The sequence below is a fragment of the Quercus suber genome, unplaced genomic scaffold (genome assembly GCF_002906115.3).
Source record: "Quercus suber isolate HL8 unplaced genomic scaffold, Cork oak 2.0 scaffold_6, whole genome shotgun sequence".
In the NCBI taxonomy this organism is placed as follows: Eukaryota; Viridiplantae; Streptophyta; class Magnoliopsida; order Fagales; family Fagaceae; genus Quercus; species Quercus suber.
In genome coordinates, this window is record NW_027069472.1 from 3,144,432 (window position 1) to 3,171,577 (window position 27,146).

At 34.6% G+C, this 27,146-nt stretch overlaps 2 protein-coding genes and 1 pseudogene across 2 annotated transcripts; 1 reads left to right on the top strand and 2 right to left on the bottom strand.

Moving 5' to 3' along the window:
• Positions 1-375: 375 nt before the first annotated feature.
• On the bottom strand, positions 376-13,920 carry LOC112023594 (MLO protein homolog 1-like; annotated as a pseudogene).
• Positions 13,921-17,762: 3,842 nt separating this feature from the next.
• LOC112023636 (uncharacterized) lies at positions 17,763-20,536 on the bottom strand. Its single transcript, XM_024056258.2, has 5 exons — positions 20,328-20,536; positions 19,234-19,366; positions 18,921-19,017; positions 18,529-18,615; positions 17,763-18,122 (listed from the first exon to the last, which is right to left on the bottom strand). The coding sequence occupies exons 1-5, from the start codon at positions 20,386-20,388 to the stop codon at positions 17,988-17,990; spliced, it is 513 nt and encodes a 170-aa protein (XP_023912026.1). The 5' UTR covers positions 20,389-20,536; the 3' UTR covers positions 17,763-17,987.
• Positions 20,537-21,025: 489 nt separating this feature from the next.
• On the top strand, positions 21,026-24,663 carry LOC112023637 (glyceraldehyde-3-phosphate dehydrogenase B, chloroplastic). The gene is made up of 9 exons (XM_024056259.2): positions 21,026-21,188; positions 21,285-21,398; positions 22,383-22,544; positions 22,631-22,798; positions 22,947-23,107; positions 23,243-23,304; positions 23,477-23,526; positions 23,734-24,140; positions 24,297-24,663. Exons 1-9 carry the CDS (start codon positions 21,090-21,092, stop codon positions 24,430-24,432), a joined length of 1,359 nt encoding a protein of 452 aa, XP_023912027.1. The 5' UTR covers positions 21,026-21,089; the 3' UTR covers positions 24,433-24,663.
• Positions 24,664-27,146: the final 2,483 nt, after the last annotated feature.

The following is a 27,146-nucleotide window of genomic DNA, read 5'->3' on the forward strand; positions in this document are numbered from 1 at the left end:
AACATAATATATAGTTTCCATACATGTTTTCATCACTAATTAAGCTAAAATCAAGGAACATTATTGTGTTCTTTTTTTTTTTTTTTTTTTTTTCGGAGAATCCATTATTGTGTTCTTGATTTAAGTCTATTCAAGGATATTTGCCTCTATAGTTAGTCAACTATGAGGCCTATATATTCATGCCTCTTCTCTTGTACTTACAATGTACAGAAAATACACAATTATTCTATGGTCTCTTTTCTCTTTATTTATTTTCTGTCAACAATTACAACAATTTAAGTATGAGTGAAATGGTCAGCCTTGTTGAATTGTACTAACTTGCTGATTTAACAGTAGGTCTAGGAAACAACAATTTATCAAAATTTGAGTTTTTTTTCAAGCCTTAACAAAGGTAAAATCAATATTATGTGATTCTTCAGTTCTTGTTGGTTGACCTTCTTTTCTTGATGCATGCCTATCAGGAGTGGAACCCTCAATCTCCGAAAGGTCAGTATCGGATTGGTAAGATTTTGGGGAATAAAGATCAGCTTCAAAATCTGATTTATTGGACTGGTGCTTGTGAAGCAAGTGAATGAGTGATGTCCCTCGGCTTGGTGTGTTTTCCCCACTCATAAATCCTGAAGAACGATCTACTCCACCTTAGCTCAATTTTTTCTTATCCTTTACAGCCTTATGCCATTTCTTAAGTGCTTTTTCTGTTTGCTCCTCAAAGATAGCTTGCTTCATGTGAGAACCCATCTAGAAATATGAAGAGGAGTCAAACCTTGAGTTAGCATAAGATTTATGTTAACATTAAATTTGAACAAGAACCTATTTTAATTAAATTCAACTATATAATTTCATTAACTAATGCAACTCAAATAGAGCTATTTTTCAGAGAAATTATACTTTACCACCCTAAACTATGCCTCATTTTACACTATGCATCCTAAACTTTTTGAATGCATATTTTGCATCTTAAACTATGACATTTGCTACAGTTTGCACCTTGACGTTAAGTTTGCTGTTAGCTTGGATAGATATTTAAAGTTTATGGTGCAAAGTGTAATCAGAAGTATAGTTTAGAGTGGTAAAATATAATTTATCTTTTGTTTTTAAAGCATTAAGAATAGGGGCAAATAAGTCTTTTCATGTGATGTCATATTTTTTCATCCAAGTTAACAACAAACTTAACATTGGTGTGCAAAGTATAACAAGAGTCATAGTTTATATGCAAAACATACATTCGAAAAGTTTAAATTGCAAAGTTTAATCAGAGGTATATATAGTTTAAAGTGGTAAAATGTAATTTCTCCCTATTTTTCACTAGGCTAATTATTGACCAATAAAACCACATTGTTGAATTTAATTGATAAATTTAAGATATAGCACTATATTTCAAAAAGTTTTCATCTCATTGGGTGATATTGCTACTCACTTGTGTCACCAAGGGAAACTCTTATCAATAATAACGGCAAGTTTTCGTGGAAGCATGATGTGATCTTGAACTCATACTGCATATCTCATGTTACAACAATTTTGCAATCAAGTATCCATTAGAATTTGATTTCATCAAAAGTTTTTAAACTCAACAAAATCAATCGAGTTAAAAAGAATATAGACTTCAAGACAACTTATACATGTCCACGGAAAATATGCCATTTGGAAAGCATTCTGTATGGAAGGCAAATTACACCAGAGTTAGAACTTAGAACTTAGAAGCATGTAATTTGAATAGAGTTCAACACAAGCCATGGTAAATTGTATCTAAAAGTTCGATAAGTATCATTCATCCACAAAGAAATTACAAACATTTCTCCAATAAGACTTACACATTAATTCATCTATACTACCATGTTATATTATCAATTTGACACGATTGGTTGCTCTAAAACCATGTCATGTTATTATTAGTATTAGTATGAGTATTTTTCTCTTTTTGGGAGGAGAGGAGGCAAGTCAATTTTGCAACATAGGACTGGGAGATAGGGGTATGTGCCAATCAAGCTACAAACTCGTTAGCATATTGCCGTGTTATTTTAACTTTCAAACTTTATTTCTCCCATTTAACTCTCAAATTTGGTGTTTCTAATTATCTTTATGGATTCCATTTTGATTATCCCAAAAAAAAAAAAAATTATGGATAGCGTATGAAGCATATTGGACTTCAATGTTCACCTGGAACGAGGTAAAATGTATCAAATAGAGAATCCATTGGGGTCTATTAAACCAAAAATACTTGTTGCTTTGCTCTACCACTGGAGCACCCTTGACAAATGCAGTTCGATCTTGAATTTCTTGAGCCATCTCCATGATAATAAGTTCAAGCTTTGTGCCCACTAATAGAATTATCTGCACAAGAAAATATCATATGGAACAGTTGGACGCTTAAATCATGTCAATAATTGTATGTTAGGATATTCAAACAAATCGCGTAGTAAACAGCAAGGCTAGCTAGTTGTTCAAGTCTTACAATTAGTGGTGCTAAGGCCAACCAGGTGAGCGAGTACCATTCTGCACCAATGAAGTGAATAACAAATATTCACGACTATGATTACCAAGAAATGTGTGTGTGAGCAGGGGGCGTAGGCAGGATTTTTTATTTGGGGGCCGAATTACTTATTCATATGTTAGTCATAACTCATTCATATATTATATACAAAATGATCAATGAAATTAAATAATATTTCTAAACTCAAATCAGTGTACAAAAATGAGTAATTTGCTATAAACATGAACAAAAAAAAAGTACCTCCTATAAAAGTTATGTTCAACGTTGATCTTTCATAGAATAAAATTTATTCATTTTCAATTCTATAGGATTTCCTATTCAAATAAATAAATCTCTATTGCAACCTAAATTTTCTTCTAGAAAAAGATAAAATTAAAAAAAAATTCAATGCTAGAACCTTATCAAGCACCTAAATCCAAAAGTAAAAGATAATATCAGCCAGAGGGAAAAAAAAAAAGAAAAAGAAAAAGAAAAAGAAAAGAGAGATAACGAGAAGAAAAAAAAAAATTTGTGGGCGGGTAAAACCTCATAGGTTCAGGTAGTGCACGGTGCATAGTGCACTTCGAAATTGAACATTGATTACATACTACATTTTTTTTTTTTGAAGCAGATTACTTACTACATGGCACTTTTGCATTCTTATTATAAAATATTAAAAAGGATGGACACGTAGCAACTAGGCATTTATTAGGTTTTGTTAAAAGCGTTTGTTTTATTTGGGTGAGATGTACAATATACATAAAAACTAACAGTGGAGTGTTGTATTGTATTATTGTGAGATTTCAAAGGGTAGGTTGCCTGGGTTCCTCTTTTTTTTTTTTTTTTTTTTGGGGGGAGGGGGGGGGGGGGTGGCGCCAATTTTTTTTTTTTTTTTGATTCGAAACTCTGGAAGATTTCATTAAAACTAAATAGCATTCAAGTTGATACATCTTTTGAGACCTGCATTGCTATAACGGGTGGGATAATCTCAATCCATACAATACTATCTAACACTGTAATGGCATTTTTTGCCATGAGATGAGCAGCAACATTCCCACTGCGGCGAACATGGACTGCAGACCAAGTATTGAAGCACTTGAGACTTTGCTTGGTTCCTTCAATCACCTTTTGAATTGACCAAGGTGGGGGAGTAGCACTTAAAAGGGCTGTGATTACTGTCAAGGAGTCGCTTTCAAACACAACATCCATCAAACCCAAATCCCACGCAAATTGAATCCCCACCTGCATTGCCATAGCTTCTATTTCCAAGGCCTTAAGGGGAAGCGCCAGCCTTTTACTCATCGCCCCATCAGCTGACCCTCTGCATTTCTAATTACTACACCTATACCACAGCAGCCCCTCTCCTTACATACAGCCCCGTCCACATTGGCTTTATACCAGCCCTGTTTTGGCGGTTTCCAAGAGGGAGTAAAGGGTCTAGGGAGCTTACACGGGGGGGATTTTCATGACGAAACTCCTTCACATATTCCTCCACATCACGGCAAAGTCTGAGAGCAGTTTTGCGCTGACCCCCAAATCTGACCGTGTTCCTTTGATTCCATAAACCCCATGCCGTGGCCACAAACAGCTCCCAGTCAATCACGGGCTTCCTGTTCCTAACCTCCCACACAACCCCCAAAAACTCCTCCGTTGAGTAAGGTAAAAGAGGCAGCTTGAGTCTTGATTCTCCCCAAACATCAGTAGCAAATTTGCATCCCCACAGCACATGTACAACTGATTCACATTGCCCACAATAGTCACACCCCACCTCTATATCGACACCCCTTGATTTTAGCCTGTGTTTTGTTGGAAGGATATTCCTACACGAGCGCCACATGAACTGTTTTAGTTTGTTTGGGCAGTTTAGACTCCACACCAGCCTCCATAATGCACGCATACGTGTGTTATCTGAGGAACCTCCCCTATCTGCTTTGTGGTTCTGGGTTGTAAGCCACTTATGAGCTACCCTATAGGCACTTTTTACTGAAAATTTGCCGTTTGTGGTCCATGCCCATATCTCTGAATCCTCTACAGGCCGAGAACTTACTACCATACCCAGAATCGCATCTGCCTCATGAGGTAAGAAAACTCTCCTCACCTTGTCTATGTCCCAAGATCTTGTCTCTTTGTCAATGAGACATGCAACCATATCAGATTCAAGAGGGGCTTTTGGGCTTACCACCAAGAAAGAATCCGGAATAGGGATCCATCTATCCTCCCATATCCTCACACTTTCTCCATTACCCACGACCCATCTGGCACCATTCACCACAATATCCTTAGCAGCCATCAAACTTCGCCACACATATGAAGGTCTACTACCTAATTGAGCTTCCTTAAACGTCGAATTAGCAAAGTACTTTGCTTTGAGCACCCTGTGGACTAAAGTATTTGGGTTTTGTTGAATTCGAGGTGGCGCCAATTGGTACAATTATTAAAGCCCAGCTTATTTTTGTAGAAGTGCATCTTATTTTTATATACTATTATAAAGGGCATCAATAGTTTTGGAGGGCCATGGCCCCCTAATATACGTGCCTCCGCCCTTTTGAGAGAGAGAGAGAGATTTTTACTGTAAACATTGAGAAGCAAAAAAATAACTGCAAACATCCATAATGGAATACTACAAACAGAAAGCAAAAAATCATTACCATCAGATCAGTGTAAAGGAAACAAAAACAAATGTACATTGCATTGTAAGGATTGAGGAAAGGGGACCTGATACCCACGACAACTTTAAAATCATCTTCCACTGATCTTTTAATATACTTGTGGAAATTAAATTTGCTGTCTGGGGCAAAATGTGCCTGTACAATTTGTTAAAAAATGGTTTAATTTGCCACATAAATAAATGGGCAGGAAAATTGATCAAGGAAAAAAATATTTAATATCAAATGATATTATGTTAGGCATATTAAAGAGTCCATTTCACTTACACTGATAAAACCCCGCCGCATTGTCGAATAGTCCACCTTTGACAGCGAGCCAAAAAATTACCTGTAGAATTCTACCTGTAGTAAACATTGAAAAACAATAAATTATGCAGACATAGAAAGAAAAGAAATAAAAAAACAAACAAGCAAGAAACAATTGGACAAAGTTTTCTTTTAAATTGGTTTGAAGGAATCTCCACTAACACATATGATGTGATGATTTAATAACCATCTACGTGTATTTTAATATACAATTCAAACCAATGATGGAACTAAGATTTGAACTTTTGGGGGGGGGGGGGAGGAAATGGAGCATGAGTCAAAAAAATTTCAGATGAAATGGTTTATTAAAGAAAAATCATGGTAGACAAAAAATTGCACTTTATTGCGTAAATATTTAAGTCACGAAGGAAATAACATGAACCAAAATATTGAAAATTTCAACATGGTATTCTAACATTTTTTAAAAGAAGAAGAAAAAAAAAACAAAAGGACTTGGATCTCCAAATTTTGGGTAATTGGAAAGAATATGTTGATTTTATCATATGACCAACATGAAAATCTTATTCTTTTTTATGCAACTTGGATCACACTAACGAAGTTTTTCAAAACTTTGTTTGAGGATTTTCAAAAAATGGGAAATTAGTATTATGGGATTAGAATGCTACATCATCAATATTGGCTTTGAAAGCATTTACATTTTATCTTGTGAAAAAAGACAAATATTGTAATGGACTTTCCCATAATCTATAAATCAATTAAAAAAGGCATATAAATTGTCTCATCATATGTGCATTATTTATTCTCAAACTAAAAAAATTAAAATAATGATTCACAACAATTTCACTAGTTCTTATCCTACAAAGTAACTTGTTAATGGTTCTTTCCATTTATATAAAAATTAAAAAAAAAAAGAAAAACTTGTTTTTGGTTATAATCTGAGCCAACCATTTATATTACTTTTTTATTCACCAATAACAGTTTGTCAGTTTGAATTTATTATAAAAATGTTATGCACATCGCATTACTTAAAAAAATTAATTACTACTAAGTCTGTTGACACCCAAAGCTCAAACAAATTGGTTAAATATGCTAAGCTCTTTTTTCTTTTTCTTTTTTTCTTTTTTTAAATGAAAAAAGACTTTATTGGATAGAGAAACAAACTACAAACAAAGACTAACTTCCTCCCTAATAACAGAAACAGAAGGAGGGCAGCTATCCTGTGACATAGTACATACGCTAAGATAGTTCTTCAATTGTGTTGTGACAATGGTGATTAGGAGATTTTTGTTGTGTTGTATTTGGACTGTGGAGGGGCCACAGGCACAAGGAAAGGGTTAGTGATTAATTTCTATTGGGTTATTTGGACCAATTCAAAATTTTGAGGGCCAACTATAACAATTTTACACCCAAACAAAATATGAGTATTCCTATATACTATTTACAAATTTCACTTTTTTCAACTTATTACAAGACAATATTATAATTATTACTGTATTATTTATGTGTATCTACTTCTTCTTCTTCTTTTTTTTTTTTTTTTTTTTTTTTTTTTTTTTTTTTGTTGAGAAGCCAGATCAAAGACCTAGGAATTTTATTCCACAAAACAAAACTTAATTGCATATAATTTTTTTTAAGAAACAAACTAATTGTTAAACACACACTTAATTACACTTTCTCGTTAAACTCAAATACATTACTTAATCCAAACTTATTTAGTGTTTTCATCAAGTAGCACTATTATAATTGGGGTTAAATGGGCTTGGTCACACAAAATGTGGTTGCTTTTGACGGTAGAGAATAGGAATTTGTTTAAAACTTACAATCCATTTGATCCCAGGTGTTCTTGACAAGCCAGAGTGACGCCTCACAAAGGATGTTTGATGAGTGAACCTACAGCGTGCTGGATCTGGAGAAATAAAACCCAAGGCCCATTATTCTGAGGCCCAGTTTCATCATCTGGGCTCGAGCCAATAGTTTTCGAGAAAGAACAACCCTCAAATAAAAAAAGTTTCAAGAAGGAATTACCGTTTGTGAATTGATATTCCAAGGATTCAGTTTCCGATTCCCAAGTTTTCCATTTCTTCATCTAATCAACATTCACAAGTAAATCGTAAATATTAGTACTACCTTTCTATGAAAAAAAAAAAAAAGAAAAAAAAAGAAGGAAGAGGCAAATAGTACATAGTTTTTTTTTTTGTTTTTTGTTTTGTTTTTTTTTTTTTTGAGAATAATAGTACATAGTTTAATAAGGTTTAAATGGCCTGGAACTTGATTATTAAGTAATTAACTTTAATGATTCTAAAAAAAAAAGGTAATTAACTTTAATACATTTGGACTTAACTTAGATTCCTTTGTCAAAAAATTATATAATTTTTTAATTAAAAAAATTAAAGAAAAAAAAATATAAAGCTTTCACTTATAAATTTTTTGAAATACTCACTTATAATTTTCATCTTATCCCTTGTGCATTTTTTTCCCTTTTCTTTTTGGGTTAAATTACACCTGCCTCCTATTAGGTTTCATAATATGACACCTCCCCCCCAAACATTTAATAAAATGATAGTCTCAGTTATGAAGTTTGCATAAATGTAACTAATAAGTCCATACCCTCTCACATAGTCATAGTATTACTTTCCTGACATAAAATTTCATTTTTTTTATTATTTACACAAACTTCAAGGGTAGAATGTCATTCATAAAAAAAAAAATATAATAATAATAATAATAATAATAATAATAATAATAATAATAATAAGGGAGAGAGTGTCATCTATCTACAAACTTCAAGAGAAGGGTGTCATCTTGCATATAGCTTAAGTAGGAATCTTTTTTGCAAATAGAATATTCTATTTGAAAAGCAATAGGTTGTGAGTGTATGGACTTATTTGTTACCTTTATATAAATCCCAAGAAGTGGAGTGTCATTTCTTGACAATTATATATTAAAATACTTATCAATATTTTGCCAACAATATAGATCAACACAACAAAGTTGACTTGGTTGGTAAAACTTATATTTCAATCTTTTTAAATGAGGTGGTATGAAAAAAAAAATTGTAAGAAATAAAGTGAAGTTTTAGGGCAGTAGTGATGCATGGATAAGTTGACAATACTTCTTAAAGTGATTGATGTCTTCAATACATTAGCACCACTTGATTTTAGTTATTTATTAACTAAAGAGTTATTTTTAAGAGGGATGCCATAGGTGGAGATTAGTTAACATTTTGGGGTATCTTTGGAGTAATTTAATTGACTTGATGTATCTGGAATTATTATAACTTAATTTTAACTATGATTGTGTTTAGATACTGTTTATTTGTTGAAAACTGAAAACTTACTACTAAAAGTATTGTAGTAAAATAATTTTTAAAAGTATGAATAGTACTGTGGGACTCATAAAACATTGTTGTTGCGTTTTTTAGGGGTTGGCTGGTCCATGAACAGTGTCATGAGACCAGCCAAAAAAAGGCAAAATGCGCGTTCATCCCTGCGCAAACGCACACTATATATAGTTATATATTATTTTTTAAAAAATTACAATACATACTAAAAAAATAGTGGCCAAGGAGGCCATGACACTACTCTAGTAAAAGCTATTTTGTATATGTTTTTTTTTTTTCATAGTTACAAGGAGGATATATATATATATATATATATATATAGAGAGAGAGAGAGAGAGAGAGAGAGAGAGATGTGATATTTGAATTATAAGATGAACACACGAAATGTCAACAAATTGAATTATAACATTCTTAATAGCTGAGCTATAAGGGTTTGTGTCTACTTATATGCCTATAAATCACTAATTGATCCTACTTGTATAGTGCCGAAAAAATCATAAACTAGAGTCTCTCTCTAACTAAACCAAAAAAAAAAAAAAATCTCAATAAAAAGAAAAAGAAACTTACTTTAGCTTGCCCCAATGCCATGGTAATGGCACTGTAGAGGATATGAAAAACTGCAAGGACGAAGATGATAATATGCAATTGGTGCACTGCTATTTGTGAAATCAGTGGCACTTTACCCTATTCCGCACAAAGACATTGGGCTAATCATAATTTATTCTTCTTCAAAGCTGTCTTCACTCATATTCATAAACATAAACCATAGGTAGTTAGGANTTTTATGCAACTTGGATCACACTAACGAAGTTTTTCAAAACTTTGTTTGAGGATTTTCAAAAAATGGGAAATTAGTATTATGGGATTAGAATGCTACATCATCAATATTGGCTTTGAAAGCATTTACATTTTATCTTGTGAAAAAAGACAAATATTGTAATGGACTTTCCCATAATCTATAAATCAATTAAAAAAGGCATATAAATTGTCTCATCATATGTGCATTATTTATTCTCAAACTAAAAAAATTAAAATAATGATTCACAACAATTTCACTAGTTCTTATCCTACAAAGTAACTTGTTAATGGTTCTTTCCATTTATATAAAAATTAAAAAAAAAAAAGAAAAACTTGTTTTTGGTTATAATCTGAGCCAACCATTTATATTACTTTTTTATTCACCAATAACAGTTTGTCAGTTTGAATTTATTATAAAAATGTTATGCACATCGCATTACTTAAAAAAATTAATTACTACTAAGTCTGTTGACACCCAAAGCTCAAACAAATTGGTTAAATATGCTAAGCTCTTTTTTCTTTTTCTTTTTTTCTTTTTTTAAATGAAAAAAGACTTTATTGGATAGAGAAACAAACTACAAACAAAGACTAACTTCCTCCCTAATAACAGAAACAGAAGGAGGGCAGCTATCCTGTGACATAGTACATACGCTAAGATAGTTCTTCAATTGTGTTGTGACAATGGTGATTAGGAGATTTTTGTTGTGTTGTATTTGGACTGTGGAGGGGCCACAGGCACAAGGAAAGGGTTAGTGATTAATTTCTATTGGGTTATTTGGACCAATTCAAAATTTTGAGGGCCAACTATAACAATTTTACACCCAAACAAAATATGAGTATTCCTATATACTATTTACAAATTTCACTTTTTTCAACTTATTACAAGACAATATTATAATTATTACTGTATTATTTATGTGTATCTACTTCTTCTTCTTCTCTTTTTTTTTTTTTTTTTTTTTTTTTTTTTTTTTGTTGAGAAGCCAGATCAAAGACCTAGGAATTTTATTCCACAAAACAAAACTTAATTGCATATAATTTTTTTTAAGAAACAAACTAATTGTTAAACACACACTTAATTACACTTTCTCGTTAAACTCAAATACATTACTTAATCCAAACTTATTTAGTGTTTTCATCAAGTAGCACTATTATAATTGGGGTTAAATGGGCTTGGTCACACAAAATGTGGTTGCTTTTGACGGTAGAGAATAGGAATTTGTTTAAAACTTACAATCCATTTGATCCCAGGTGTTCTTGACAAGCCAGAGTGACGCCTCACAAAGGATGTTTGATGAGTGAACCTACAGCGTGCTGGATCTGGAGAAATAAAACCCAAGGCCCATTATTCTGAGGCCCAGTTTCATCATCTGGGCTCGAGCCAATAGTTTTCGAGAAAGAACAACCCTCAAATAAAAAAAGTTTCAAGAAGGAATTACCGTTTGTGAATTGATATTCCAAGGATTCAGTTTCCGATTCCCAAGTTTTCCATTTCTTCATCTAATCAACATTCACAAGTAAATCGTAAATATTAGTACTACCTTTCTATGAAAAAAAAAAAAAAAAAAAAAAAGAAGGAAGAGGCAAATAGTACATAGTTTTTTTTTTTGTTTTTTGTTTTGTTTTTTTTTTTTTTGAGAATAATAGTACATAGTTTAATAAGGTTTAAATGGCCTGGAACTTGATTATTAAGTAATTAACTTTAATGATTCTAAAAAAAAAGGTAATTAACTTTAATACATTTGGACTTAACTTAGATTCCTTTGTCAAAAAATTATATAATTTTTTAATTAAAAAAATTAAAGAAAAAAAAATATAAAGCTTTCACTTATAAATTTTTTGAAATACTCACTTATAATTTTCATCTTATCCCTTGTGCATTTTTTTCCCTTTTCTTTTTGGGTTAAATTACACCTGCCTCCTATTAGGTTTCATAATATGACACCTCCCCCCCAAACATTTAATAAAATGATAGTCTCAGTTATGAAGTTTGCATAAATGTAACTAATAAGTCCATACCCTCTCACATAGTCATAGTATTACTTTCCTGACATAAAATTTCATTTTTTTTATTATTTACACAAACTTCAAGGGTAGAATGTCATTCATAAAAAAAAAAATATAATAATAATAATAATAATAATAATAATAATAATAATAATAAGGGAGAGAGTGTCATCTATCTACAAACTTCAAGAGAAGGGTGTCATCTTGCATATAGCTTAAGTAGGAATCTTTTTTGCAAATAGAATATTCTATTTGAAAAGCAATAGGTTGTGAGTGTATGGACTTATTTGTTACCTTTATATAAATCCCAAGAAGTGGAGTGTCATTTCTTGACAATTATATATTAAAATACTTATCAATATTTTGCCAACAATATAGATCAACACAACAAAGTTGACTTGGTTGGTAAAACTTATATTTCAATCTTTTTAAATGAGGTGGTATGAAAAAAAAAATTGTAAGAAATAAAGTGAAGTTTTAGGGCAGTAGTGATGCATGGATAAGTTGACAATACTTCTTAAAGTGATTGATGTCTTCAATACATTAGCACCACTTGATTTTAGTTATTTATTAACTAAAGAGTTATTTTTAAGAGGGATGCCATAGGTGGAGATTAGTTAACATTTTGGGGTATCTTTGGAGTAATTTAATTGACTTGATGTATCTGGAATTATTATAACTTAATTTTAACTATGATTGTGTTTAGATACTGTTTATTTGTTGAAAACTGAAAACTTACTACTAAAAGTATTGTAGTAAAATAATTTTTAAAAGTATGAATAGTACTGTGGGACTCATAAAACATTGTTGTTGCGTTTTTTAGGGGTTGGCTGGTCCATGAACAGTGTCATGAGACCAGCCAAAAAAAGGCAAAATGCGCGTTCATCCCTGCGCAAACGCACACTATATATAGTTATATATTATATTTTAAAAAAATTACAATACATACTAAAAAAATAGTGGCCAAGGAGGCCATGACCCACTACTCTAGTAAAAGCTATTTTGTATATGTTTTTTTTTTTTCATAGTTACAAGGAGGATATATATATATATATATATATATATAAGAGAGAGAGAGAGAGAGAGAGAGAGAGAGAGATGTGATATTTGAATTATAAGATGAACACACGAAATGTCAACAAATTGAATTATAACATTCTTAATAGCTGAGCTATAAGGGTTTGTGTCTACTTATATGCCTATAAATCACTAATTGATCCTACTTGTATAGTGCCGAAAAAATCATAAACTAGAGTCTCTCTCTAACTAAACCAAAAAAAAAAAAAAATCTCAATAAAAAGAAAAAGAAACTTACTTTAGCTTGCCCCAATGCCATGGTAATGGCACTGTAGAGGATATGAAAAACTGCAAGGACGAAGATGAATATATGCAATTGGTGCACTGCTATTTGTGAAATCAGTGGCACTTTACCCTATTCCGCACAAAGACATTGGGCTAATCATAATTTATTCTTCTTCAAAGCTGTCTTCACTCATATATCATAACATAAACCATAGGTAGTTAAGGTTAAGTTCTTGCTTCAGAATCTTACATTTTTTGTGCAAAAATCATCTCCACCAGATCCTGCCAAGACTCTGCGCCACATTACATTTTCATCATTTGAAAGTAATTTTCTCCTGCCAGCACCTCCCTGATCCTTCTTAGTAGCATCAATTCTACATGGAAGCATAGTGTTGCCAAGTTTAGACTTTAGAAGGTATGCATATCCTTGTGATATAGGTTGTACCCACTGTAAGCAGTAGGGATATGAAACCTAATCGCATTAACTCTGCAAACCATATAATAAGAGTAATCAATAAACAAAATAATTACTATGGATTAGACTATGGAGGTGGTGCATAGATGTTGATTGACAAATATGTATCGATTTCAAAAAACTTCTAGTCCTAGTATAAGTGTTCGTTTAATACAGTTTATTTTTCAATTGCCAATTGAGCTATAAAGTTTTGGCTAATCTAAACCACTATTGATTATTATTTAAAGATGACTCCAAGTTTAACATAAAATTCTAACCAGCTTTAATTTTCTCCAAAGCTTCAATCAAGGCCTTGTTCCGGCGTTTCCGAAACCACTGTCTTGACAGAAAAGCTAAGTAAGGGAATGTATCACTAAACGGACATCACTTTCACGAAACTACATCAATAGTCAAGAAAAATGTTGCATCTCTAAACTTATTGGTACTTACATACCAAGCAACAAACAGTTTAATCAAAACACTACCTTTACAAGAGAATGAATTCCTTGTTCGATTAATAAAGATATAATCACAAACACAGCACATACATTACAACCGCAACAGCCCATGTAGGTGTCTCTTGGAAAGACCTTTCTCCTGTAGCACCGGCAGCCATGGCTTAAAGCAAAATGGAGTTCAATTGAATACTCTTAAAGCAAAACTAGCTGTAGAACAAGTCTGCATTTCCTAGGTAACAAGAGGAAGGATACCTAATAAGCAAATGGTAGCGCGTTTGAGATCATTGTCACACCTAAACTTGTCATCCACTTCGTGTTCTTTTCCTGTAGAGACCGAAATGTTTGGTAATCTAAACAATGTTGTTGCCTCAGCAAACCTTAGATAAAATTACAAAATCTAGCCGGCTATTGCCTATTGGAGCCAAAATTGAAAATGACACTAGTCAAAATGGTCATAGGTATGTCAGAATGATAGTTACTTAGAAATTAGTATTAAAAATTAATTGGTATCCAATACATTACCAATAATATTGTAGTATATTTGATCTGAGATTTACGAGAATTTATGGGATTAAAGATTCTTCTATATAAAAATGAGAAAAAAAAAATTGTTTTTACTCTTTAGATTAAATCGACAAGGCTCATCATAAAATAGAGATTGGAAATTTGGCCAATAACTTTGTGGAGAGAACTCAGAGAAGGAACCTAATCTATAGATTAAATCGAGAAGAATTGGAATCCACAAAACAAAAAGGGTTGGAAACTTGAGGAAACTAGAACTAGATGATAAAGTAGAGTTCAAATAGGATTTTCAAATTAATAGTTGATACCAAGAAATGACCAGTACAAAATAATAATAAAAAAATGACCAATAGGTGCTAATTTTATATATATATATATATATATATAAACCATAGAATCGTGTAATCTAAAGCCTCACTATTCGCCAAAGACTTTGTAGTTGAATTGGCACATTCTCATGCACAAAATGTTTGGAGGTCTAGAGGGAAAATGATTCTAGCTGCGAAGTTAGTAGCATGTTATAATTATTTCTTAAAAAAAAAAAAAAAAAAAATCTCACTATTTTATGTAATCTGGAGCCTCACTTTTGGGGGATCATGTATGGATGTTTCTACTAATTTTAACGAGGTGGGTAGCTGTGAGCTTTGAAGGCATCAAAGTATATAATTCTTGGTCCAATTATCAGCTTAGCTCAATAGGAAATAAAAGTTATTACTTAATAAATAATATATTTATCTGGAGTTTTGTAACTTAATTGATACTTTATAGTGTTTTCAATAAAAACATCCATAATTCAAATACTCCCACCCAACTATGTAATATATTCTAAGAGAAAAAACAACTATAGATAACAAATAATTAAAAAAAATAAAGGGATTAAATATAGGTTTAATTAAAAGGTTTTCTACTTCCCCCAAAAAAAAAAAAAAAAAAAAATTAAGGCTTTCACTTGAATAAGTCTTATCTTGGTCATACATAAAATATAAAAGGTCACAATCCAAATCACACAACTTGACTTGGGATAGATTGTAAATTTTCATCTTGAAGTTTAATATTTGTCATTTTAATTCTTAACTTTTAATATTTTTGGCTTATTAATCATTTAGTCAATTGACGTCTATAAAACTATTGTCAAATCCAGTAAAACGATGTTGTATCACATATCTAAAATAATTTTCATTTTTAGAGTTACAAATAATCCTTATGCATTACTATTAATGGTTGCAAGCGAGTTAATGGAACGTGTGGTGAGAATGGTACATGAAAGATAAATGAGATAAGATCCTGTTTGTGCTTGCTACTTCATAATCTGAACCACAGGTTGATCACCCGTTAGTTTCTTCCTGCAATGCCCTTACATTTTTCCAAAGGACAATGTGTCCCCATCTTATTGATCTTTTGTTAGTAAATTTCTGGCTGTTGGGAAATCATGGCTGATGGTGGAGAACGTTCAATTCAAGGGACAATATCTCTATCATTTTACATTGCATAACTAGGTTAATGTACCCTCATGGGATTTTTTCCTGTAATTATTTAATATGCTCAAAATAATAGTCTTTATTTAATGTGCTTGAAACAATAGTCTTGAACACTCATATTAGGGGGGAAACCACTCTAGTAGGTTGGAATTATGCAAAAAAAAAAAAAAAAAAAAAGGAAAAAAAATTGATTATAAAGGGAAAAAAATGAAATGAAAAATATAATTGTAGGGTCACGATTTTCAAACCAAGCCCAAAATGTGAGGGATCTTGGCTTAGTGAGCCCAGTACAATAAATTTGTAGAAAGTGGATAGAAGAGCTAGGTTTTAGTGCATGGATAACGGATAAAATGGATTTTCATGACGATCAAACAGAAATAAACTGAGTTTATCAAAGAAAGTTTGTTCTCAGTACAATCCAAGAAGCTCTGCTTTTGTATATATTGGATGACAATGGTTACAAGAATTCTTAAGATTGCTATAGTACTTTCTCTCTCCCTTTTTTCCAGCCCCCTCTCTATGGTGGATTTCTCCTATTATATAGTCCTCTTTAAATGATCTTGGCCTTCTACTTGCTGATCATCTAAGCTTATACTTGAATGTCTGTCCCATCGGATGCCCTCTCTGGCATTTTGTGAGTTGCGGTAACTGAGGCAGCACTGTTCGGGGTCATTTCCTCATTAATGCAGCCAAGACGTTAATTGTGGGCATTTAAGGCGAAGGTGACAGTTTCTCCTTGAATTGCTCCTCCAATATGCTCCCATGGCCGACTCATTGTACCTGTCTTTTTCCTTGGGATGCTCTGGTAGGCTGCCTTTTGTGGCATGCCGCTCTCCCCTTTTGTGATCTTGGCCGGCTGAGGACAGGATTGTCCTCGGTGATGTTTCATGGCACCTTGGACTTGCTTCTTCCTGCCTCGGACATTTCTTCCTTCTCGGCTCGGGCCTTGAGCTTAGTATAAAGTGGGCCAGGGTTGTCAAATTTTGTGGCCCCACAATAACAAACTAAAGTGGATTGATTGTAAAAGAAAGGAATTAAACATCTTTGTTCAGGAGTTTTTTTTTTTCCCCAATGATTTGAGAGTTAAGTACACCCTTTGCAATATTGTTTAGGAGTAAAAGATAAATGAAAATGAAAGAATATTTTACTTACCACTTTTTATATGCATTTTTTCAAAATATGGATAAAGTTGAGAATTCACTTTTATTTCATCAAATTAATTGATGGTTCTTCTCATTTAGGGAGGAATGTTTAGAAGAAAACAAAATAAAAAATGAGTTCCATTTCATCCTTCCAAACAAGAGAAGGATGACTCTCACCAATCACCATTCTTTTTCATTCCATTTCCCCCTAATTTCATCCGTCAAAACAGGGATCAGTGTCTCATACATACAGATCAATGTGAATATAACTATAAGGTAGTTTTGCTTGCACATTGGTGCCTGAACGTAGTCCTCTGCTAGGTGGAAAGTGAAGCATTGTTTCTATAATTGGTTGGCATCAGAAATTGCTATTTCCCCCTTTCAAGAAATTATTATGATCTTCCACCAAAATAAATAAATAAATAAAATTCAGGATCAATTGCCGAAGCGGCAAAAAATTTAGAGTGAAAGGTAGTAAAAAGTTGTCTCTAATCTCTATACTATAACATGAGCCCACCCGCTTTACATAAAGCAGCATCTCAAACATCAAAAATCTATAATTGCACAGAAATATAATCAGCATGGATTGCAATTTGCAAATAATCTCTGCTTTTGGTGAACCGGTAATTAACTGTAAGAATTTCTAACCGGTTTATAGCGATGAAAATGACATGGTAACATAGGCACAAACCACGTTAGGCTCTTTTGTGTGGTACCACCTAATGATAAATTGTAACAACGAAATGCGTGATATCCAAGATTCTCCCCCTCTTGAATAACTGACAAGCTACCAAAACATGAAAATTTGAGTTTATGACCTAAGGGGCAGGATTTAAAGTGAACAGCTTAAGAAACACGTTTAGAACAATACTAAATACTGCATATCACTTCACCCAAATATGAGTAATCCACCAGGATAATATATGTCAAAGTTGTATACCCCAGGTAACAACCAAGCCACCAAGTTTGAAGAAACAACTAAACTGATTGTTGAAAGGGGAAAAAAAGTATTACAAGAAATTGAACTATTATTTATTAGTCTGGAAGTTTCTGGTAGAGAAGGCCATTTATACCCTGATGTTATTATATGGCAGCCTCAATTTCATCTGAGATTACATTCGCACCATTTGGGGCTTCATCTGATTGGAGCTGGCCAGAAACATCATCTATAGCAGAGTTTAGCTGTGCGATCTTCTTAGCCAGTTCTTTCCGTGTTTTCTGTAAAATGAAGTGAAAATATATGTTTCAGAACATAGACATAGAAGTGAAAATGTGATGGTTTTCTGGAGATCAATAACATATAAGATGTCAGAACAAAAACAAAAGCACTTTATGGAATTTCAGAGATAAAATGAAAAATGACTTTTGTGGCAATATATGAAAATTGAACATAGGATGAACACATTCCAGCATCTTCTTAAAACACTAAAAGTAGTCATCCAAAAAAGAAACTCAATGTACCTGAGTGAGAAAAAAAAAAGGATAAAACAAAATCACATGCCTAAACATTAGAAACAAGTGAAGCAAAGGTCTTAAAAAAATAAAAAAATAAAAAAAAAATAAAAAAAACAGATTTATCCTGTGAGTTGATTATATACAGATAGAGTAGAGAAAAACTTTCAACCTCCAGAGCTTTATCCTCATCATAGATGAATTTGGGCAGTTTCTTCATCAAATCCTTCCGCTCAGGTCCGGCTAGTGCTTTGCTGATCTGTAGGAGATAAATAAAAATTGCAAACGAAGTGAGAAATAAAATCCCTGCATTTCCGTATAAAACCGTCAAAGAGAAGCATAACGACCCACAGCCCAATCATTGAGAAGCACCACAGTGCCCCACAGCTAGATATTTAATGCATGTAGACAATAATATTATTAGCATTTAAAAGTAAAAGCCCATTGAATCAACTTATTGCATTGTTTAACGTACAGATCATGAAAGTATTAGGTGGCACCCCACAGTACACTAGCTTCTGCCAATTTCAGGATAAGTTAATTACAAATAAAGAAGCACCAGACCTGAGGTGCATATACACAAGTGAGTGTGCCAAATATGAGTCCTCCCAAAACAAAGCCACCTACAAAGATGCTTGCACTGCCTGGCCTTCCATGATCACTGTAATTATACAATATAAGCATGATACTCGCATTAAGAATTTCTAATTCTATATCATATTAAAAAAATATAAGCAGTTAACATATAAATTCAATGGCAATGACGGCATTGCTTGAGCAACTCACTTTCAACTAACAAAAACAAAAGCTATCATGCATCTTTGCACCATAACTACCATATAGCATTGGGTTCACAAAGAAATAGCAGAGATAATACCTATACCCAGCTTGAACAATGAGTGGCCTTCTGGAGCTACAAAGTTGCAATTTTCCTACATGATTGGTATTTAGAAACAAGTTGGTGGAGGATGCATTCCCAAGAAACTGATCCAATGGCTTCAGAGCAGATCCTAGAAAAGAATTGACAGAGGTACGTGAGTTACCAATACTTCTAAACCAATCAGAAAACACACTCATCAGTGTGTAAACCATTGCTCCACAAGCAAAGACATACTAGGCAGTTCTTTCATGGCCAACAAACAGTATATGTTTCTCAAGTATATCCCAAAGAAACATCCAAAATCAATGTAAAACCTTTAACATCAGGTTGAAGTAGTTTATAACTAAGTAATATGAGACTCCACCAATTGTCAATGCTAGCCATACATTCAAGAACCATTCCTTCCTACGGTGACAGGACATGAAAAAGGAAAATAATTTTTTTATAAATAAAATAAAAGAAAGCAATACGATCTGATTACCCACCTATTTCCATATAGGAAGAAACACCAATATTAGAGTATAAATAGCACTTAGATTAGCTTCTTTCTGTTGGCTTATTTGCCTATGTACAGATTTTTAAATCCTTTTTTTTTTCAGGTACAATTGTACTTTTACGAACTTTCAGAAAATTAGCAAATAATTTTTTAACGCACTTATGTGCCTAAGATCCAGTATCATAGAATTGGAGACTTCCAGTAGAAATTTATGCAAAAAGCCAGGTGCAGATAAAATTCTAACCTAAATAGTAAGACTCCCAAGCAGTCCCTAAAGAATCCGAACTGAGCTAAATTCTGAAACACAAGGTCCAAATGTGAATTGCCCACATCCCAATCTTCAACAAAGAATGGCCTCAGTGACAGCTAATATACAGAGTCCTCCATACATTAAAGACCCAATTATTTATTTTGAATGAGAAGTTACCTTCAGATTTTTTACTACATTCTATTCAGGCTTTTTAAGACAAGCAAGATCAATATCCAACACGAATGGATTTTATATAACTCAATCTATTATAGCANTAAAAAAAAAAAAAAAAAAAAAAAAAAAAAGGATAGTACGAGAAGAAGGAAATGTGAGAGAAAAGGTTACCAGTAGAAAATTGAGATGGAGGATTTCTCATAGAAACCAACGAATTGGAAATAGCAGCCATTGTTGTTGTCTAAAAAGACAAAAACACACGCACACACTTATATTTTCAGAGAGAAAAAAGAGAGGGAGTGTTGGGATGAAGGAGAGACGGATTTCACTTTCAGAGAAAAGTCAAGTAAAAATAAATAAAGCAGTTGAGCCTTTTATTTTGAGGGTTCGATGATTTCTATGCTAAGAAGTGTAAAGTGTAAAATGGAAATGAGGTTCACCTTTACCAAAAAAAAAAAAGAAAAGGAAATGAGGTCCTTTTTAAGTTTAAGGGGTTTTTCATTTATCAAAAAACAGTTTAAGGGGTTTTCATTTTTATCATGGTATTTAAATTTTTTGTTTTAACCCCCAAATTTACTTTTTTGAGAAACGTTTTGATCCCAATCTACTACAATAACTATAGGAATTAAAATAAAATATATAAAAAAGAAACATTTCACAATCATCTATGCAACATGTTATGATTAGTGCACACTAAAATTGTAAAATATAAAAACCTCAATTAAAGCTTAGAATGTGACGATGAATATTTCAATTAAAAAAACAATATATTACTCATGTGATGTCATGTGTCTAAATTATTTTTTCACATAAAATTTTTATAACCAAAAAGCAATTAAAAAGTGACTATATTAACTGAAAAAAAAAAAAAAAAAAAAACGAACTGAGCTCTATAAAACTGAGGAAATTGGTCACATAGCTTTAGTTGCAGCCATGGCCAGCCATGCAGCTCTAGCTTCTTCAAGAATTCCAACCAGCACAAGGCTTCCCTCCAAGAATTTCTACTCTTTCCCAACCCAATGCTCCTCTAAGGTAGTGTCCCTCTGCATAAGTTCATCTGTTCATGTTAGAAGATGTTTTAGTGGCTTTCTTGTTTATTGGGATTGTTAATTCATTTTGGTTGTACAGAGGCTGGAAGTAGCTGAGTTCTCTGGGCTAAGATCCAGTACATGTTTGACCTACTCCAAGAATGCTAGAGGGGCATCCTTCTTTGATGCTGTGGCTGCCCAACTTACTCCCAAGGTTATCTTCTCTTCCTTCTTGGATTGATATTTCTTTAAAGAGTAAAATAGACTAGACCATGGAAGTATGGATTGATATATGTTAAAAGAGGATAACAGAGATTATACGTTGTTTTGCTTTAGCAATCCAATGATAAATCCGAAACATATCAAACATGCCTCTAAAACTTTGTTAGAAGAGAAAAGAGGAAAGAAAAAAATAAAATAAAATAACAGTAAAAAAATAACTTTGCCTTGAACAAATTTATAAGCCACACAGATGGTTTCTCCTAGTCTGTAACTGAAGAGTTCAATCCTCAAGCTTTAGCAAACTTTTATTCAGCTTTTCAAAGGGTGTAAAACAAAATCAAGTTGAGCCAAAGGATATGCTGCTTGACTAGCCAGTAGCCACTTATCAAATTAATCTTGTGTCAACTTCTGGTAGCTTGCTTTGTTTTACAACCTCAAACCTTCTATGTGATTTGCAACATTAACAAAAACTAACATTTTTCATAAGCTTAAACCTAAGAGGCACTCTTATTAACTCAAGACCTTCACTGAAGAGTTTTATACTTCATAACGAATTTTCAATTTACAAACTAGCAATTATCAATTAGAATAGCCATGCCACAAATGAAAATTTATTAAAAATTTAATGTAACGCTTTTAATGTCTTAAAAAAATAATAGAATGTATGCATATGCCAGAAACTTCCAATAGAACCTTCAGTTCTTTTTTTTTTTTTTTTTTTTTTTTGATAATTAGATTTATCTAAGAAGAAAAATTTTTTTTTTTTTTTTTTTTTTTTGATAATTAGATTTATCTAAGAAGAAAAAAAGGTTACATGGGAGGTATGCAAGACATACACAAATGAAAAGAATAAAACATAAAAATTTTCAGAATTTATAGCTTTATAGCTTTATAGCTATGGGGTTCTAAGATGACTATGTAAGTATTCACTGAATATTGTCACTGCTAATTACTTTGCACATATTACCGAAATTAGACAACAGGATCAGCTCCAGTTAGGAGAGAAACAGTGGCCAAACTGAAGGTAGCCATCAACGGATTTGGACGTATTGGCAGGAACTTCCTCCGATGCTGGCATGGGCGCAAAAACTCACCCCTTGATGTTATCGTTGTCAATGACAGTGGTGGTGTCAAGAATGTAAGATACTTTATTTATGAGCTCTGAATTACCATGCTTTTAACTTGGTTAATGTTAATAAGTTTCATTGATCATTGCCAATACAGGCTTCACATCTGCTAAAGTATGACTCTATGCTGGGGACATTCAAAGCAGATGTGAAAATACTGGACGACACCACCATAACCGTTGATGGTAAGCCCGTCAAGGTTGTCTCCAACAGGGACCCTCTCAAGCTCCCTTGGGCTGAACTTGGCATTGACATTGTTATTGAGGTAAGTCCTGTCCTTTCATTCTTCAACTATTAGAGTCTCCTCAAGTGCAAGATAGCATAAGAAATTTCGTAATTCATGGAAAAAAAAATTCCCAAGTTGGCTCTATTTTGGACAGACCTTATAAGATTATTGATTAATTTTCCCACAGGGAACAGGAGTGTTTGTGGATGGTCCCGGTGCTGGGAAACACATCCAAGCTGGTGCCAAGAAAGTCATCATCACTGCTCCAGCAAAAGGTGTTGACATTCCAACCTATGTTGTTGGGGTAAATGAAAAGGATTACTCGCACGAGGTTGCTAATATTGTTAGGTCAGTGTTCCCATATAGTCTAATTAACATGCTAACCAAACAATTATGACTGTGCTTAAGCTACTTAATTTCTTATACATGTTACCTCTTATAATGATATATTCTAAATGGCGGTCAAATATTTTCCTTCTGCAGCAATGCTTCATGTACCACTAACTGCCTGGCTCCTTTTGTGAAAGTCTTGGATGAGGAATTCAGTAAGGATTCATAAAATTTTGCAGCATAAATCAAATAAGGGCTTCTGGGACTAGACGTTTGTGCACATGAATATGAGACTGAAATTGTGCTTGCCATAACACATGCTTCAATTTTCTTTCAGCATTAGAGAGGCTTTTGAGAAAATACATCTAATTATTTCTTATTTTGCAGGCATTGTCAAGGGAACCATGACAACCACTCATTCCTACACTGGAGACCAGGTAAACCATCAAACACAGATTTTTTTCTCCTCATGTAGGGTCATATCTTCATTTTGTTTTCATTGAGTACAACATTCCAACAATTTAAAGAGATCAAATAATGTGCTCTTACAATAATAATTAAAAAATTCCCATAAAAATGCTCAGTGTTATAATGATTTCAAATAAAGGTACTTAAAAGTTATAGCCTACGTTGTGTATCTTCAGAGGCTCTTGGATGCTTCACATAGAGACTTGAGGCGAGCCAGGGCTGCAGCATTGAACATAGTCCCAACAAGCACTGGTGCAGCCAAGGCCGTGTCTCTAGTGCTACCCCAGCTCAAGGGCAAGCTCAATGGCATTGCACTCCGTGTGCCTACACCTAATGTGTCCGTTGTTGACCTTGTTATAAACGTTGCGAAGAAGGGCATTTCAGCAGAAGATGTCAATGGAGCCTTCAGAAAAGCAGCTGAGGGGCCATTGAAGGGAATATTGGATGTGTGTGATATCCCTCTTGTTTCAGTAGACTTCCGGTGCACAGATGTTTCTTCTACCATTGACTCTTCATTGACAATGGTCATGGGTGATGATATGGTCAAGGTGGTTGCCTGGTACGACAATGAATGGGGATACAGGTGAGGATACTGAATCATATGGATTCATACTTTAACTATATTTTCTATTAGTTAGTACTTAGAAGTGCTCATTTATAGTAGGTAAAAGAATCCAAGAATGCTTGACTATTCGTTCAGTGTAACTTTGATTATGACCTGACTTTGGTTTTGTTTCAGCCAAAGGGTCGTTGATTTGGCTCATTTGGTAGCATTAAGGTGGCCAGGTTCAGTTTTTGCAGCTAGCGGAGATCCATTAGAGGACTTCTGCAAGGCAAACCCAGCTGATGAGGAGTGCAGAGTCTATGAAGCTTAGATTGCTGCATCTTTTTGGCTAATTGTATAGGATCAAGGCTTTCAATGCTCATTATCTTCGCATGTTTATTTTGTAATGACATTTGAGGAGAGGAACAAAATTATCAAAGAATAACATTTCAAGCAATTTCTCTAAAGTGGAAATGGTCTATCAAAATATTGATTGTCAGTATGAGTTATGTGAAACAATGATTCATTAATTAAAAAAGCTAGCCTGTTTTTTAATGTTCTATATCTGAGGCTATATTTATTATCAAATGAATATAAAAGTCACGAACAGATAGTTGCATCTTCTAAGAAAGTGAATACCGACATCCCTGTCTAAGCCAAAGCTATCCTATTGGCCATCTAGCTGGCTAGTCAAATGCAGTTTAGGCACGCGGTGTTAAAAGGTGACTCCAGAAGCTGCATAGAGGCAGTGAACAACAGAGATGCAGTCGTGCCTTGGAGGCTTGCTAGTTTCGTTGCTGATATTAGTCTATTTTTTGTTAATTTTAATCAGTTGGAGTTCAATTGGGTCTGATACGTAAAAATAAATCATGGTCAACCCGTCAGCTGATGCCCTCGGACAACTGGAAAAGCAGAGGGATCCAAGGCTGACGGATGCGGATTCGGAGCCCTTGGGTAGCGCTGCAATGAACTGACGACGACATGGCTGACGGGGATAAGGCAAGCCGACAACCCCTATGCCGACGGATATGTGTAAAATTCTGACTTGGCCTCCGCACGTGGTATTTAAGGAAATTATTCGTATCCCACGATCAGTATTAGAATCCTATAAGGAAAGGATTCCGCGATCCGCGCCCATGAGGATTCCTATAAGGAAAAGACTTCTACTCCAAGGAAAAAGGTCAACCCTCAACTACTATAAAAGCCTAATACTCTCATAAATCGAGGTACGCATAATGAACCCCTCTCTAGCACTCTAGAGTTGAAAGAAGTTCTAACTTGACCTTCGGAGGGTATTTGGCCGGCACCACACCCGTACTCTCTGTTAGGTCCTCTTTTCTTTGTGCAGGTGTCGTTTCGAGGGTACGAGCATTGTGCAACTCACTGTTGATATTTTCGGCATCATCAGTTGGCGCCGTCTGTGGGAAACTCGTAATTAAGCCATATTATCGTTTCCCGGACTAAAGGGTTGCATGGTACTCACTCGCTCAATGGCGACTACTAATGACGTACAAGGAAAGGAACCACCCACGACTGCCCTCGAGAGACAAGTTCGGATTCTCGGTGCCGCCGTGGAGCGTCTCACCAAACAGAATCTCGGCTTGGAAGAACAGCTGCGCCAGAAGAATGCAGCACTAAATGACCAACCAGAAGATCAGGAAGGGACTAGCGCTCCAAAGAAGAATCAAGAGAAACCTGAGGGCAGCCACGCCCCAAGCAGGCCGGAGAGGCAGCATGTGAGCATGCCATCCCTCGCGGATGCGACTCCACCACATATTACCGCCGAGATGCAGGCAATGAGGGAATAGATGGAGGTTATGATGAACGCCCTCAAGGGGCGAGTCTCCAGTGATCTTGATGATCTAGTCAACCGTACCGACTCGCCCTTCACTATGGCCGTGAACTCCTTCCCCCTACCCCACAAGTTTCGCATGCCGAATATAGAAAGCTATAACGGGGTGAAGGATCCTCTGGACCACCTGGAAAATTTCAAAACCCTGATGCATCTTCAGGGGGTAGTAGACGAGATTATGTGCAAGGCCTTCCTCACAACACTCAAAGGCCCCGCAAGGGTATGGTTCAGCCGGCTGACGCCTAACTCTATCAGCACCTTCAAGGAGCTAAGCGCTCAATTCACTACACACTTCATTGGGGGACACAGGTATAAGAAGTCCACGGCATGCCTGATGAGTATCAAGCAAAGAGAGGACGAGACGTTAAGATCCTACATAACGCGCTTTAATAAGGAAGCGCTATCGGTTGACGAAGCCAACGACAAAATACTTGTAGCAGCCTTCACAAATGGGTTGCGAAAAGGCAAGTTTTTGTTCTCCCTATACAAAAACGACCCGAAGACCATGTCGGAGGTACTCTACAGGGCTACTAAGTATATGAATGCTGAGGACGCGTTGCAGGCCCGAGAAGAGAAGCCGAGAAAAAGGGAGAGACAGGAAGATGCACGACCAGACCAAGGGAGAAAGAGGCCCAGAACAGGAGATCGAAGAGACGAAAGGCGTTCTAAACCTCCGAGAGGGAGATTCACAAGCTTCACCCTGCTAACCGCCCCAATAGATCAAGTCCTAATGCAAATTAAGGACGAAGGGGCTCTGACCTTCCTTGGAAAGCTGAAGGGGGATCCTAGTAGGCGTTCTAGAGACAAGTACTGCCGCTTTCACCGAGATCACGGCCATGACACAGCCGACTGTTACGACTTGAAGCAACAAATCGAGGCCCTTATAAGGCAAGGGAAATTATAGAAATTCGTAAGTAAGGAAAGAGCGGATCCAGCACCTCTAGAGCACCCCCCCCCCCCGACGAGATAATGACCGTCCAAGACCTCCCGTTGGTGACATACGAATGATTGTAGGAGGGATGGCTATCGGGCCGTCCAAAAAGGCTCAAAAGACGTACCTTCGGATGGTCCAAAACGTCCAGCTGACGGGTCCAGTGCAAAAGGTAGCTCGAAGGGAAAGCCCCATTATCGAGTTCTCGAAAGAAGATGCGCGACGTCTTCACCACCCGCACGACGAGGCGCTTGTTGTCAGC

Coding starts and splice junctions, on each gene's coding strand:
- LOC112023636 (XM_024056258.2), bottom strand. CDS start 20,388: ATGGCTGCTATTTCCAATTCGTTGGTTTCTATGAGAAATCCTCCATCT. Junction 19,367..20,327: donor TCCATCTCAATTTTCTACTG/GTAACCTTTTCT, acceptor ATTCTTTTCTAG/GATCTGCTCTGAAGCCATTG. Junction 18,123..18,528: donor ATGAGGATAAAGCTCTGGAG/GTTGAAAGTTTT, acceptor TTCATTTTACAG/AAAACACGGAAAGAACTGGC.
- LOC112023637 (XM_024056259.2), top strand. CDS start 21,090: ATGGCCAGCCATGCAGCTCTAGCTTCTTCAAGAATTCCAACCAGCACA. Junction 21,189..21,284: donor CAACCCAATGCTCCTCTAAG/GTAGTGTCCCTC, acceptor TTGGTTGTACAG/AGGCTGGAAGTAGCTGAGTT. Junction 22,799..22,946: donor GCATTGACATTGTTATTGAG/GTAAGTCCTGTC, acceptor ATTTTCCCACAG/GGAACAGGAGTGTTTGTGGA.